This window comes from Lagenorhynchus albirostris, chromosome 1 (assembly GCF_949774975.1).
Source record: "Lagenorhynchus albirostris chromosome 1, mLagAlb1.1, whole genome shotgun sequence".
Taxonomy (NCBI): Eukaryota; Metazoa; Chordata; class Mammalia; order Artiodactyla; family Delphinidae; genus Lagenorhynchus; species Lagenorhynchus albirostris.
This window is the reverse complement of record NC_083095.1, coordinates 163,279,130-163,294,793: the sequence shown is the minus strand read 5'-3', so window position 1 is coordinate 163,294,793 and position 15,664 is coordinate 163,279,130. Positions and strand designations below refer to the sequence as shown.

Here is a 15,664-nt window from a genome sequence, read left to right as displayed (position 1 = left end):
TTCATGTTACCAATTCTACTATTTTCTAAATTATTCATCTCTTTTACTTGGTGAAATAATATAGTTTAGCCAGTGCTATGCTGGTAATCCAACTCTCTTGAAAAAAAAAAAATCCCTGATTTGTCATATAGGTTTCCTCTTCTATCTGAAAGCAGAGCGTTCCTGTTAAGCTTAAGCCAAAATGGCGCACAGCAAAGAAATTACCTTTTTCTGGAAATGAATCTATAGAATCAGTTCTCATGGGGCAATGGAGGGGAAGAAAAGGATTAGAAAGAAGACTCCAGACGATGGTAAGAAGGATCACATCTTGAGTCTGAAATTGTTTAATTACATCTCTCCAAAATGTAATGCTCGGGCTTCCCTGGTGGCGCAGTGGTTGAGAGTCCGCCTGCCGATGCAGGAAACACGGGTTCGTGCCCCAGTCCGGGAAGATCCCACATGCTGCGGAGCGGCTGGGCCCGTGAGCCATGGCTGCTGAGCCTGTGCGTCTGGAGCCTGTGCTCCGCAACGGGAGAGGCCACAACAGTGAGAGGCCCGCATACAGAAAAAAAAAAAAAAAAAAAAAATGTAATGCTCATTCATTACATTTGATAAATTAATTAAAAAAATCATTTCATTGGAAAAATTATTAGGTTTTTCTTACTTCAAAATAATTCCTAAATGCTATGGGTCAAATTATACCCCCTCCCACCCCCATAACCCCCAATGTAACTGTATTTGGAGATAGAGCTTTTAAGAGGTAATTAAGGTTAAGTGATGTCATAAGGGTGAGGCTCTAATCTGAAAGGACTGGTGTCATAAGAAGAGGAACAGAGACCAGGGCTTTCTCTGCAGGAGCACAGAGAAGAGGTCATGTGAGCACACAGCAAGATGGTGGCCACCTACAAGCTAAGAGAAGAGGCCTCAGGATGAAACCCACCTAGCCCGCACCTTGATATTGGACTTCCCAGCCTCCAGAACTGTGAGAAGGAAATCTCTGTTGTTTTAGACCCCAGTCTGTGGCATTTTGTTATAGGAGCCCAGCTGAGAGCCAAAAAACCAGAGCCCACAATAGTCAGTTTGTTTGGGGTGATGAAAAGTTTTGGAAACAAATAGTGGTGCTGGTCATGCAACATTGTGAATGTAATTAATGCCACTGAGTTGTACACTTAAAAATGGGGAAAATGGCAAATCGTTAGATATATTTTACCATAATTTTTAAAAACTAATAAAGTAGTATACCAAAACCCATTAAATTGTACATTTTAAATGGTTGAATTGTATGGTATGTGAATTATCTCTCAATAAAGCTACTTTAAAAAAAAATCAGAGCCCAAACTGACTAGTAATCACATAATTTCAACAAGAAAATTGCTGAAAATCCTTTAACAAATGTGACAGTGAGGAATCACATGCAGGTACACTTTCATATTTGCTACGGGCCACCAAAAAGAAATGTCCTTTGGGCCTACTCCCCTGGGGGGCAGGGGTTGGAAAGCATCACCCTGGTGAAGGCCGTGTTCCAGTGAGAACCGCCCAAGAGGAGGGTGGCCAGTCTCTGCCTGAATGCCAGCTGCAGGTGGTACTGATGAGAATGCCTAGCTCCCCACCCTGGCTGTTACCACCTTTAAAAACAGCTGCCCCCAAAGAACTAAGATGCTCCTCTGTACCTTCTGAATTGTGTACCATGTAACCTCTAACAGCTGTTCAAGGCAAAAATGTTTTAAAATTTGGCAATTTAGTAGATAAAAATGGCATAACCTTATTTTAATTGCTATTTCCTTAATTGCTACTGGCGTTGACTTTTTTCATGATTATCTGTCACTATACATTTTCACTTCTGTAGAAAAGTTCACAGAACCTGTTTACATTCGTTGGCTCTTCAGATTCCATGATGTTGTGAATGCAGACAGGGGTAAAACGCTGCCATTTTACACTTGGGGGAAATGGGGCTCCCAGATCTAAGAGTAGCTACGAAATCTTTATTGTGCCATGAATCCTACCAGTTATTATTATTATTTTTTATTATTTATTTGGTTGTGCTGGGTCTTAGTTGCAGCAGGTGGGCTCCTTAGTTGTGGCTCGCAGGAGCCTTAGTTGCAGCACATGGGCTCCTTAGTTGCGGCAGGCAGGCTCCTTAGTTGTGGCATGCGAACTCTTAGTTGCAGCATGCATGTGGAATCTAGTTCCCTGACCAGGGATTGAACCCGGGCCCCCTGCATTGGGAGTGCGGAGTCTTAACCACTGTGCCACCAGGGAAGTCCCCTTACCAGTTAGTTTTAAATATGTTACTTCTAACTTTCCCAACAGTCCTACCAGGTAGTTATTACCAGTCTCATTCTACAAATAAACTGGGACTGAGGGGCTGGTTAACTTGCCCACAGCCACTCAGCTGGTAACAGGGCTCTGTGGTCACTTGAATCTTGAATCAATATCCTTGCTACACAGCAGCTTCCTAGGGCCTGGGCGGAAAGATGCTGGAGTCAGCGGGCAGCATGGAGGTCCACCCAGTCCCATACGTGCAGAGAGGCATCACTTGCTGCAGACAACAAAGTCCTCGGTTTGCAGGGGTGCCAGGTGTGGGTGGTGACCAGTGGAGCAGTGTCCATCCCATTGCCGTCTAGGAAGATGTGACCTTTGTGAGTGAAGAGAGGTTCTACTTGGCGCCCCATTCCACCCCAAGACGTGACGTCATAGACCTGGACCGTCCCATCAAAACCTGAGGAAGAACAAGAAAAGCGAGCATTGACGCTGAATCTCTGAATGCTCTACGGAACCAAAACAGGCTAGAGGATGATGAATCAAATAGCCACAAGATACTTAAAGGCCAACTGAGGGAATTCCTTGGCGGTCCAGTGGTTTGGACTCTGCGCTTTCACTGCTGAGGGCACGGGTTCTATCCCTGGTCGGGGAACTAAGATCCCACAAGCTGCGCAGTGCAGCCAAAAAAATAAATAAATAAAATTAAAGGCCAACTGAAGGGCACGTAACATCTGCCGTCAATGTCAGCAGCTGATGACTCCAAGGAGCTATAACAATAAGCATCTGTTGTCCATCTATCACGTGCCAGGCCCAAGGCTAATCTTGCACTCTCTCTTTTAACCCTCACAACTGTATGAAGTAGGTACTATTATTTTCCCCAAGAAACGGAGGCTTTAGAGACTTTTCAAACCTCTTCCACTTGCCCCCAATTCTAATCCCTCCACATGTGAGTCCCTCTCAGCAGAGGGCCTTGTCTCCTACTTGATGGGGGAAAGAGAAGCCTTTAGAGAGAACTACCCAAGCCTGGTTCTGCTCTTCTGCTCTTTCTGGATCCTGCCGTGACCAAGGACCCTCTCCTGCTCTCTCAACTATTCTTTCAACCTCTCCCCCCGTCAGAAGATCCTTCCATCGGCTTTCAGATACCTCATTACACACCCTCATTCAACTAGATACTGCCGGGCCAGACCCAGGAGCCTGCTGACCTAGCTAGCTTGCTGTAGTTCTAAAAGCGAGTAGACTGAGCGGCACCGCTGAGACCCTATCGCCTCTCCCTGGTGCAGCCCGTGGCTGTCCTAGTGTCTTACCATCCGCAGCCTCTCCACCAACCTCAGAACTGAATTCCTGCTGCTACAGGAAAGGCCTGCTACCAGCGTGGGGAAGTCTGGTAGCCAGGATGTGGAAGGGCCACCACTAAAGAACCTGGAGAGCTAATATGGAGCTTTTCTGTGAGCAACCTTAACTTCTGGGGCCAGATTTACTACAGGACTACGGGCTCCTTCCTGAGCACCCAAGAGTCCCCGGAAGAGAGAGATCAAGTGACAGACACAAAATCCTCTCAGCGTACCTGAAATGGCCAAGCAGTTGTCCAGGCCTGGAGCCCAAGTCACTCGCAGCAGCTCTGGGTCAGGGCTAGGCATGGACACTGGGCACTGGACCAAGCTCACCGGCTGGCAGAGATCCCGGGGGTCAAGAAGACAGAGCTGCCCGTCCGAGCCAAGGCTGGCAATGCTGGGCCCAGGGCCCCGGCCCCCAGCTTCTGCACACCACCTCCCTCCAGCGGACCCAGAGCCGGGCCTGAGGTTCTCTGACGGGGTCCACTTCTGGCGGGTGTCGACAAGCCCCAGGCGGCCCGAGGTGCAGCAGAAGGCAAAGGTATCTGCGTCCAGGACCTGCAGGCTACTCAGCAACTCGTCGTCACTGACACCTGGACGGCGGGGCGAGAGGAGAAAAGTGGCTGCAGTCAAATGGGTCCAGTGGTTTGGCGCCGTTGGCTGGTCCAAGCCCCTTCCTCTGGGCAGCTCCCCACCAGCCCCCCGCCGAGTGAACCACATCCTGCCGCCTTCTCATCTCACACGGTCCGCCCGGCTGGTTGGGTGCCGGTCCCGGGACTGCCTTCCCCAGCCCCGGAACAGGGGCCCCCGAGGCCTGGCCCTGCCTCTCACTCATCTCGTTTCCCCAGCAGCTGGCACACAGGGTTGGATTCGGTTTCCAGCGTGGCTGGGTGGGGCTGGGAGGAGCCGGCAAGGGGCTGCGGTACCTGAGCTGTAGGTGGTCTTCTGTGATTCCAGATCCACCACCTTCAGACTGCTGAGCCTGGCCCCGTGGAGGACTCCGGGCGCCGCCGACGAGAAGATGGCCATCCTGGGCCAGAGACGCCCCTCCTTCTCGTGCACATCAATGGTGCTGACAGCCTTAATGACATCTGGGGGAAGATGGAAGTGGCTGAAGTCCAGAATGTTAATGCAGGTTTGAAACATTCCATGGTGAAGGCCTGCCAGAGGTCAGGGGAGACAGGGCCTCACGGCTGGTGAGAGAGGATGTGGAGACATCATCACTGTGCGTTGTGTTTACTTTTTGGAAACTGTCAGAAGCACTGTAGTTTCTCTGTAATTTGTCTTATGAACTGTTTTGCAAATGGGAGATAATGAATCATAGCAGCCATCTCAAAACCTCCCCAGCAGTTCTGGCTTTTTATAGTTTTGCAGAGAACAAATAAAGGAAGAGAAAAGGAGAGCACACGCCGATGATGTTATTTACCCCTTAACTGGAAATAACAGGAACGGAGTTCATGAAGTAATATTATTTCTTCAAAAACATGTCCCATGACCTCAAGCAATTGGCCGAATCCTAACAGGTCAAGGTTATAACACAGATGTCTTTGTCTTCAAACATAAACAGGGCAAGAAAGCCCACATCTTTTTTACACTGAACATTAAAAAGACATACTTGCCCTCAGGTTAAATCAAATTTTAGCTTTGTTCACCTCAGTCTGCTTCGACAGCAGACAGGTTCCCATCTCTGCATTCTCCATTTATAACATAGTTCAGAACAAGTAGTTTGCTGTACAAACTACTTAAAGGGAGATGCATATTTTCCATTTTATATTTTCTTGCTCCAAGAGGGAGCTCACTGTTTGGTTTCACATTCTCTGAAGAAAATGGAGATCTATGTATTTTTAAATTCTAGAGGATAGGTAAGAGGATGAGGAAGAGATGGATGAGAGAAGGAACACTAACGCGGCTTATCAAGCGAGCACGTGGCAGTCAGTTCCTTGGAGACAGTTCACATACAAGGAGTCACAGAAGGTGTGGCCAGGCTGGGCTAGGATGCAGAGGCCCCTTGGGTCCTGCTCCCCAAACCACAGACTCTCAGTGCACTTTGTCTAGACTTGCTGAACATAACTGCTCTACCCTAGGAGCCGCGGAGGTCGGAGCAGACACAACAGCTGAGCCTCAGGACCGTGTGTCTCCGGGGAGTGCCAGTGAGGCTGCGATTCAAACCAGCCCAGCACAGCTTGCCTCACTCCCCCGGGCCCCACTTAAGCGGCTCCCTTTTCCCTTTCCAAAGACTTAGGAGCCTGGAACAGATTCCCCAGGACCTGCTGCTCTGAGCCAGGGCTGGTTCTCAGGTGTGATTTGTCCCTGACGGCGGGGAAGGAGGAGGTCAAGGGACAGCCTGCAAAGACCTATTTCAAAGATGCCGTAGAAAACAAAGGCTTCAGAGCTCCTGACTGGAGAGTTGTGCTCCGTAGTTACAACAGGAAAGCAATGCAGGTTCCTCCTCATCCCCTCTCTTGTCAGTGTTAAAATGCCCCCTTTAGGAAATCCACACCAACTAGACAAATGAAAAGAAAAACTACTACAAAATCAAAGCAAAAGATGCAGTGAGGCACCTCCAAGAACTGGGCAATAAAAGAAAGAAGGCTGTCTGAAGATTAAACCAACAGAACAGGTCGGAGCTGCAGTGGGCACACTCCTTAAGGAGTCAGAATGGCTCCACACCTGCAGTACTGAGCTAACGTATTACCACGTCTAAAGGAAAAGTGGTGCCCATGAGAGGGGGCTGTTCTGCCACAACGGCAAAGAAAATGCTGGGGCCCGTCCACGGCAGAGAGAGCCACTCCAGACTGAAGTTAACTTCAAAGTAGAGGCTGCGGGAGACATTCAGCTGAGGCTGTTAGGTATGTCTCCACCTAAAGACCTTCTCAGTGGACTCCTCAGCCCCAGAGCTGAGAGGAGAGGCCACAGGCCCTCCCTCCAGGGGCCTGGAGAGCCAAGCCTTCACAAGTTCTATACCCTCTGCCTAAGAGAGCTTATGAAAACACCATTTGGAAGCCTCGGAGCTGATTCCTCTTGTTATGGTTATGTTTACCATGCAGGCTTTGACTAGGTTAGGTCTTCTATAGGAAAAGAATAAGGATCTGGAATATTCCACTTTTAGGGACACTTATTTTTTCATTATAAACTAATAAATCTGCGTTCTGGTTTATACAGCAGTCCTGTGAGTCTGGTGAGCGTGTCTGCCCCTAATAACAGATTAGATTTGTTCTGGGTGTGCTGACAGAATCAGGTTTCTGAGATACCAAAGCTGTGGGTCAAACCTGGACCTTGGAAAATTCACCAAGATAATGCTACATTTTTAGGCGTCTAGGAAAACAGCTGGCCAGCCTTCCCCAGATTCTGGAATATTCTGCACTAATATCCAGGGGAAGGTAACTATCTGATTTCCTACTCTCGTATGAGTATCAGAGCAAGTCTCCTTGGGCCTAGCTCTCCTGGGCCTGGGGCTACAGGTTCTATACGGCATCTGGTACCCCAGGCACCGTCAGGACAAAAGAGCTCCAAGGCGCCCCCCTCATCTTTAAACCATTGCTGCCCCACGCAGCCTATTTTTAGGGAAAGATAAAAAACAACTATAAATTACTGACATAAGGATAGACATAGAGATCACTGGAACCGAACGGAGAGTCCAGAAATAAATCCTTATATTCACAATCAACTGATTTTCACCAAAGGCACCAAGGCAGGTCAGTGGAGAAAGGCCAGGCTTTTTGACAAATGGTGCTGGGACAACCAGACATTCATACGCAAAAAGATGAACTTAGACCCCTCCCTCATACCTACCATACACAAAAGTTAACTCTAAAGAGATCACAGACTTAAATGTTGGAGCTAAAACAATAAAACTTTTGGAAAAAACACTGGGGAAAATCTATGGATTAAGTAAAGATTTCTTAGATATAACACTGTTTTATTGTTAAAACGGACCTCATCAAAATTTAAAACTTTTATGCTTCAAAGGACACTATTAAGAAAATGAAAAGACAGGGAGAAAATATTAGCAAAACATATATCTGATAAATAACATGTATCTAGAATGTACAAAGAACTCTCACAAGTCAATAAAGACAAAACAGCCAATCAAAAACTGGGCAAAATATTTCATAAAATATAAGCACCAAGAAAGCAAGGAACATCTATGTGAGTGCTTGCTGTTATATCCCCAGAACCTTGCCCAATGCTTGACACACCGGAAGCACACAATGAATAACGACTAAATGATGAAATGTTAGCTACTGCTACAAATAACAGTAATAATAATAATAATAATTATAATTATAATATTATATTATATATATAATATATATTATACATTATATATTATATAATATATATTATAATTATATATATTATAATGATTATTATTATAATAATAATTATTATTACTGTTATATTATATTACTGTTATAATTATTATTATTATTATGTGCCCTTTCATAAGTAGATCTTACTTCCAGGAACCAGATCTAAGCAAAATGGTGGCACAGACTATGTTGCCAGTCAGTAAATACCCTATGACCTTTTTTTCAGAGCCCCTACATACTATACTGAGATCAATTATTATTATCTAACTATAGTTACCACCAGGCAGAGTTATAAGCAGACTTTGAAGTCAGACTACATTTAAGTCTTGGTTCTGCAACCATCTTTGTGACTCTGAACAAGTTAGCCTCTCTGGGAAAGAGTTTGTTCTCAGACTTATGAGAATTTAATGAGATCACACGTGGAAGGTGATTAGTACAGTGACTGGAATATAATATACACTCATTAATATTACTGTTACATCTTATAGATTGTTAATTAATCCGAACAAGTATCTATTAAAATGTACAGTGAAACTGGCATATCAAAGGCCCTGTGACAGCATGTTATCTCAGCCTGCTAAGGGGGAAAAAAATAACAACAAAACACCCTTAGGAAGATTTGAATAGGCATTTTACCAAAGATACATGAATGGCTAATAAGCATATAAAAAGATGCTCAACATTATTAGTCATTAAGGAATTGCAAATGAAAGCCACATGATATACAATTTCACATCCATTAGGACTGCTTTAATAAAAAAGACAGATAGGGCTTCCCTGGTGGCGCAGTGGTTGGGAGTCTGCCTGCCGATGCAGGGGACACGGGTTCGTGCCCCGGTCCGGGAAGATCCCATGTGCCGCGGAGAGGCTGGGCCCGTGAGCCATGGCTGCTGGGCCTGCGCGTCTGGAGCCTGTGCTCCGCAACGGGAGAGGCCACAACAGTGAGAGGCCCGCATACCACAAAAAAAAAAAAAAAAAAAAGACAGATAATAACATGTTGGTGAGGACACTGAGAAACAGGAACCCTCATACACTGCTGGTGGGAATGTAAATGATGAAGCCATTCTGGAAAAGAGTTTGGGAGTTTCTTAAAAAATCAAACAAACAAAAAAAAAATTTTTTAAAAATCAAACATAAGTTTACCACATGATCCAGCAATTTTATTCCTAATGTCTATCCAAGACATATGAAGACATAGGTCCACAGAGACTTGTACATGAATGTTCTTAGCAGCATCATTCCTAATAACCAAAAATCAGATCCATCAACTGGTGAACAGATAGACAAATGTGATACATCCATAAATGGAATACTGTTCAGCCACAAAAAGGAACAAACTGCTGATACACGTTATGACATTGTATGACAGGGTGGACCTCAAAAGTACTATGCTCAGTGAACGAAGCCAGATACAAGAGACCACATGTTGTATGATTCCATTGATATGAAATATCCAGAAAAGGCAAATCTATCATAGAGACAGAAAGCAGATTAGTGGTCGCCTGGGGCAGGGTGTGCGCATGGGGGTTAATCGTAATTGGCATGATGGATCTTACTGGGGTCATGAAAATATCCTAAAAGTGATTATAGTTGCACAACTTGTTAAATTTACTAAAAAGAAAAAAATCACTGAACTGTATACTTAAAATGGGTGACTTTCAATAAAATTATGAAAAAATAAACAATCATAACTACAAATAAGTATATACACACACCTGGAAGCTACAGCATAAGACAAGTGACAAGGAAGAAACAACAAAGGAAAGTCCACAGGGTCAGTGACCTCAAAAACCAAATGAGGACCAGAACCACATTCCTGCAGCAGTGAAGCTTGGGGAGAAGCCAACAGCTGCTACCGGTTTCTGGGAAGCATCCAAGTGAGGCAGAGGACCACACAAGCCAAGGGGCAGTTCCAAGAGCGGCTGCCTTTGCCTCTGAGGCCCACTTCCATGCTGGTCAGCAATGCTCTAACCCAAGGAGGGATGGCAGGGGCTGGATCAGGGCTGCAGGCTTCGGTGCCTGCCTGACAGGGGAACCGCAAACCTCCTGCTGGAGGGGATACTATGAGGGAACTCCCCCGACTCCCAGAGGAACAGGACTAACGCTTCCTGCGCCTTTCCCAACTTTCCTGTTCCTGTTGGGCAGCAGAGCTATGTCTCTGAGTGGGAGACTGGTCAGCCCAGCCTTGTGCTCACTCACTGTTTTCCCTCCCTGAGAGCAGCATGCCTGCAGTGAGAGGTGACCTCCCTGCTGCCTTTGCTCTGCCCCTGCCTGGGGTGGGAGGGGCCCGAACTTCACCAGGTGCTCTGCCTCTGGCTGGGCTGGTAAACTCAATTCCTGAAGCAAGCTATAGGAAGCTCCACCTGGGGCTTGTGTGCACTGCTGTGGCTGCTAATTCACCTTTGCTGCATTAAAGTAGATACTGCATTTAAAAAAAATTTTTTTGGCCACACCATGTGGCATGTGGGGTCTTAGCTCCCCGACCAGGGACTGGACCCGTGCCCCCTGCAGTGGAAGCACAGAGTCTTAACCACTGGACAGCCAGGGAAGTCCCAGTAGATACTGCATTTTAATTCCCACTGGCTCTGAGTCTGTTTCTTAACTGGCTCAGATTAGGGATTGGGGGTGTGAGAATAACAGGCTTTCCTACAAACCCAACCCCGCCGAGTCAAAGTCACTTACCGCTGTCCTCTGCAACCTGCCACACCTGCAGGTAACAACCGGGAAGGCCACTGGTCACCAGCAACCTATTCAGGATGGATAAGAAATCTCAGCCCAGACAGTGGGGAGCTCACCCATACAGCCCTCAGCCTCTCCCTCTCCAGCCCACTCAGCTTGGGATTCCTACACTCCCTGTATCAGGAGAGCTTACGCAGGGAGGGGGCATCAAGATCAGTCACCCTCATTTAACAGAGGAGGAGCAGGCTTGTTCCCCTTTAGGGACAGGTCCACAGCTCACAGAGAGTCGTGGGACTGAGCCCTGGCTTCCACGTGGCATGAAGTGTGCTAGAGGACCCAGCAGGGAGCCTGAACACAGAAGCCTCACCCAGAGGCTCTGGCCTCTGCCAACTGAGCTATTAGCCCCAACTACCCACCAACAGCTCTCTGAGAAGCTAAGAGCATCCCTTCTACTTTATATCTATTCCCTAGAGCAACGCCAGCAATCTGTGGGTTACCATAGTCAAGAGGTCTGTGAGGGACCGTAAAGCCACCGAGCACTGGTTTCTTTGTATTCCAGATCTGTGTGTGCACATGCCCTCCCATGTGCCCCTGTGCTGAGGTGGGATGGGGAGGGGTGGTGATAAAGATACAGGATACCCCTAAAGTTCCAGCCACTCCATCCTGAATGGAAGGTCTGGGTAACAGAGCTGACCATACCTGGTGTCTGGCACATACTTCAGATCAAAGACAGACCCGTCTGAAAATCCTCCATGGCGTACCCTGAAATCTCTTTCAGGGAATAAGCCCTAAAATACAAAGGGGTGGCCAGTCAGATAGGGGACCGCTCTCCAAAGGAACGTTTCAGACAAGTTCTAAGTAAGGAGCCATATCCCAGCCTGGCAGGAAGCCATGGAAGCCGCTCAGGTGGCAATGATGCTTCTCTGGGCAGGGCCTCAGGGTGCTGTTATTTGCAAATATTGGTCTCAGCTGCTCACACAGATAGCTTCCTTTCTTTCCTGCACATCCAAAACCTTTCTTCTAACCTTTCACCACAGCACAAGTGTTATATTCCAAGCCTTCTTAGAGGAGTCACAGAGGCTTAACAGAGAAAGGTGGAATGTATCAGCCAACTAACACAGCCCCATTCCTCCCCACACCTCGCACTGGAAGTTAGGTGGGTTCTTCCAGCAATAAAAATACAACTGCCAGGACTTCCTTGGTGGTTCAGTGGTTAAGAATCCACCTGCTAGTGGTTAAGAATCCGCCTGCCAATGTAGGGGACATGGGTTCGAGCCCTGGTCCGGGAAGATTGCACATGCTGCGGAGCAACTAAGCCTGTGCACCACAACTACTGAGCCTGTGCTCTAGAGCCTGCGAGCCACAACTACTGAGCCTGCGTGCCACAACTACTGAAGCCCGCATTCTAGAGCCCGTGCTCCGCAACAAGAGAAGCCACCGCAATGAGAAGCCCACAAGCAGCAACGAAGAGTAGCCCCCGCTCACCACAACTAGAGAAAGCCTGTGCAGCACCAAAGACCCAATGCGGCCAAATAAATAAATAAAATAAATAAAATAATTAATTAAAAAAATACAACTGCCAATTATCCAGTGCTCACTGTGTCAGCCACCCTGTTTATATGACCTGGGCAGTATAATTATCCCTGTTCTAAAATGACAAAGCCAAGGCATAGGGAGCATAAGCAACTTTTCTAAGGTCACAGGGGTTACGTTATACATCTGAACCCAAGTCTGTCTAACCGAAGTCCATGCTCTTAGCCACTAGACTCTACTATCTCCACGTGAGGAACCAGAGGCAGGGGAAGAGGAGGTGGCCACAAGAGAACAGAGGGAAAGCCAGGGGTGAGGCAGGAGGTAAATCAGGTCTCTCATCAAGGCTCAATTTTGGTGAGCTCCTGAGTCAGCTTGAGGGGTAGGGATGAGGAAGATCAAGAACATTAGGAAGGAAATTTACCCAAGGGCAATAAAGGCAGGACTGATCTAGCCAATGAGCCTGAGTGATTTTATAGTAACATTAGGCAGCTATCAACTCTTCGTGACACATTCTTATCTCTTGGCTTCTGGATCACTGGCCTTTTCTGAGACTCCTCCTACTTCAAAGACTATTCTTTCTCAGTACTCCTTGTGGCTTCATCATCTTCCTCTACCCATCCATTTCTTTTTTTTTTTTCTGTTTTTTTTTTTTTTTTTTTTTTTTTTGCAGTACGCAGGCCTCGCACTGTTGTGGCCTCTCCCGTTGCGGAACACAGGCTCCGGACACGCAGGCTCAGCGGCCATGGCTCACGGGCCCAGCCGCTCCGCGGCATGTGGGATCTTCCCGGATCAGGGCACGAACCCGTGTCCCCTGCATTGGCAGGCGGACTCTCAACCACTGCACCACCAGGGAAGCCCCTTTCTACCCATTTCTTAAGTGTTCTCCCTGATGTTCTGTCTTTAGCCATCTTCTTCTCTTATTCTTTATATACTACACATTCATCCTAGGTGATCTTAACCATTCTAAGGTTTCAACCACCCTTCATACTCTAATTGCTCCCTAAACTTTTTTTTTTTCCGGCCGTGTGGCACGGCTTATGGGATCTTGGTTCCCCGATCAGGGATCGAACCCGGGCCCCCTGCAGTGGAAGTGTGACGTCTTAACCACTGGACCACCAGGGAATTCCCCCTAAATCTATTCTTGATAAAGTATAATTGACTTCTTGCTCTAGGAGCCCTCTGTAAATCACAGGACTTTCTGTACAACCTACCTCTGTGCACATTTGCCTCCCTTTATTAGACTATAAGGGCAGGCCCAGGGCTTACAGTTTCTCTCTTTCTAGTATCCAGGACAATATTTAGTAGACAATAGGAGCTCCATAAAGATTTAATAAATGAGTAGAAGGAGACACATATACTCAGCATAAATATTTCAAGTTACCTGGTTTTCTTTTACAGAAAGTCTGAGAGGTAATATCAGATGAAGAATCTCATTTTTTTTCAGGCTTTCATAGCCAGCAACCAAGATTCCTGGAAAAAGAAGCAGAATAAGCTGTGACAAAGTGCTAGAAAGATTCTGGACCACAGCTGGGTCCAGACACTCTGCCAAATCTCCCAAAGCAAAGACAAACTCTTCTGCCACTGGTATGCAGCCTTGTACTGAGGGATGGAAGAGATCTAGATCTTCATAAGAGAAATATAATGCTGATGGGGCATGAAATTGCTACAAGTGACCAAGAGGCCCTCAAGCTCCCAGAAGAAGGGCTGGGTCCCTCTGGGCTGAGCTCCTGAGTTCCAGCTTGAGGATTGGTTCTTCAGGGCCAGGCAGGGCATATCACCTTTGTCACCAATCCATTCAAGGACTCGAGTGGCTCCCGAGAGGTCGAATGCATGGAAATCCTGGTACCTGCATGATAGGGACACAACATCACACGATGCATTGCACTTTACAGCTGTTAAAGAACCTGAGATGTTAGCATGGTTCGGCAGTTGGGGGCCCAGGCTCTGGAATCAGGCAGAACTGGGATCAAGCCTTGTTACACATTTCATCCCCTGTGTGACTGGGGGCAGGCCAGTCACAGTTTCCCTGAGTCTCGTCCTCATCTGTAAAATGGAACTCCTAGAGTACTAAGACTTCCCAAGGTTGACGTGAGGAATCGAGATAATCTTTGTTTAAGGTTTAACCCACAGCCTGGCGCAAAATAAATAGTCACTTATGTTATTATTATCCTCCACAAGCACTGCCCCTACTAGTACTTCACACAATTTGCGCACACAGGAAGGTGCCATTTCCCAGCTGCGGGAGCCGAGGCCCAGGCGGAGTCCTCCGTACAGGTCCCGCCCCACATGCCGCGGGTTTCCTGCGTGCTCCATGCCGCGCCCGTCCGCCCCCAAGCCAGCTCCAGACCCGGATTCCACGTCCCAAGCCCACACGATTTACAAGCGCAAGGATTCCACCAGCCAGTCCTCCGCGGGCTCCATGGCAACTGTCGCTTCCGGTACCCCACTTCCGCCTCTGAACCTTCCTGGGCAAGCGCGGCCCTCTCGCGAGGAGTGGGGCGCGGCCTGGTCTGACGCGGGGGCGGGGCTTAGAGGTCCCTTAGCGTCGCCGCGGACCTGCGGTACCCTTAGCTAGGTATGTCCGGGATTCTCCGGATAAACTCTCCTGGAAACAAGACGAAAATTCAGGGATTCCCAGGATGCCAGTTCCGGGCGGGGCCTGAGGGACCAAATACACCCTCGTTTTATGACCGGGTATTTGCAGATCAGAGGAAAAGGCCAGATAAAATACAGGACGCCCGGTTAAATTCCAATTTTAGGTAAACAACGAATACTTTTTTTCGTTTAAGTATGTCCATGCAATATTTAGGATATCTTATACGATAAGATAGGGGCATCCTGCCATTCCTAAGTGCTAGGCATCCACAGAGGTAGGCAGGGGCAGGCCCCCCAGTGCCTTTCTCCCTGAAGGGCCTGGGAGGGGTCAGGGTAGTGGTTTTCTCAGAATAACAGCCTCAACCTCACAGAGTGGTCATGACAGTCAAAGGAGATCATAGAAGTAAAGTCCAAGTACCATGCCTGGCCCTGGGCCGGACAGTGTTTTTACTCCCCCACCTCCAGCTCTGCCCAAGACCTCACTTCTGAAGTCCCACCCCCTAGGGCTAAGTACTGCTTCCTCTGAGATTCTCTAGTTGCTCTTCATGTTTCAGGCCTTCGAGACCAGTGGCCCCGGAGGGGACATTGTCTGCCTTCAGACTCAGCCAGCCCGAGCACCTGGCCCTTACATCTGAGGTCTCCAGAGGCTGGTGGTTCTTTTTTTTTTTTTTTGGCCACACTGCGCGACATGTGGGATCTTAGTTCCCCATGGGGCTGGGGATGAACCTTTTGTAGGGAATGCCCCTCCCTTCTTTCAAGATGTACATATTATATGCTAGGCATGGTGGGGGACACAAAGTTAAGTCAGCCACTGGTGCTGCCAGGAAGCTCACAGACTGGCAACAGCTCTTGTTTACTAAGTGCTTTCTATGCATTAGGCATCATGCTCAGCATGTGACACAAATGGTCTCATTTAAGAGGAGAGGGGCACTACTGTTCCCATTTTATGGATGAGGAAGATGAGGCTTGGAG

At 47.5% G+C, this 15,664-nt stretch overlaps 1 protein-coding gene across 2 annotated transcripts; it reads right to left on the bottom strand.

Annotated features, from left to right (window-relative positions):
- Positions 1 to 1,023: 1,023 nt before the first annotated feature.
- WDR73 (WD repeat domain 73) lies at positions 1,024 to 14,564 on the bottom strand. 2 transcript variants are annotated; one of them, XM_060157989.1, is made up of 8 exons: positions 14,478 to 14,564; positions 13,876 to 13,943; positions 13,479 to 13,567; positions 11,264 to 11,352; positions 10,568 to 10,632; positions 4,499 to 4,663; positions 3,806 to 4,165; positions 1,024 to 2,698 (listed from the first exon to the last, which is right to left on the bottom strand). In XM_060157989.1, the coding sequence occupies exons 1-8, from the start codon at positions 14,516 to 14,518 to the stop codon at positions 2,463 to 2,465; spliced, it is 1,113 nt and encodes a 370-aa protein (XP_060013972.1). In that variant the 5' UTR covers positions 14,519 to 14,564; the 3' UTR covers positions 1,024 to 2,462. The 2 variants fall into 2 exon arrangements, with proteins under 2 accessions (XP_060013972.1, XP_060013967.1); XM_060157984.1 differs by having other exon boundaries at positions 14,312 to 14,550.
- Positions 14,565 to 15,664: the final 1,100 nt, after the last annotated feature.

Coding starts and splice junctions, on each gene's coding strand:
- WDR73 (XM_060157984.1), bottom strand. CDS start 14,385: ATGTGGGGCGGGACCTGTACGGAGGACTCCGCCTGGGCCTCGGCTCCC. Junction 13,568..13,875: donor TGAATGGATTGGTGACAAAG/GTGATATGCCCT, acceptor TTCTTTTTCCAG/GAATCTTGGTTGCTGGCTAT. Junction 10,633..11,263: donor AAGTATGTGCCAGACACCAG/GTATGGTCAGCT, acceptor CATCCTGAATAG/GTTGCTGGTGACCAGTGGCC.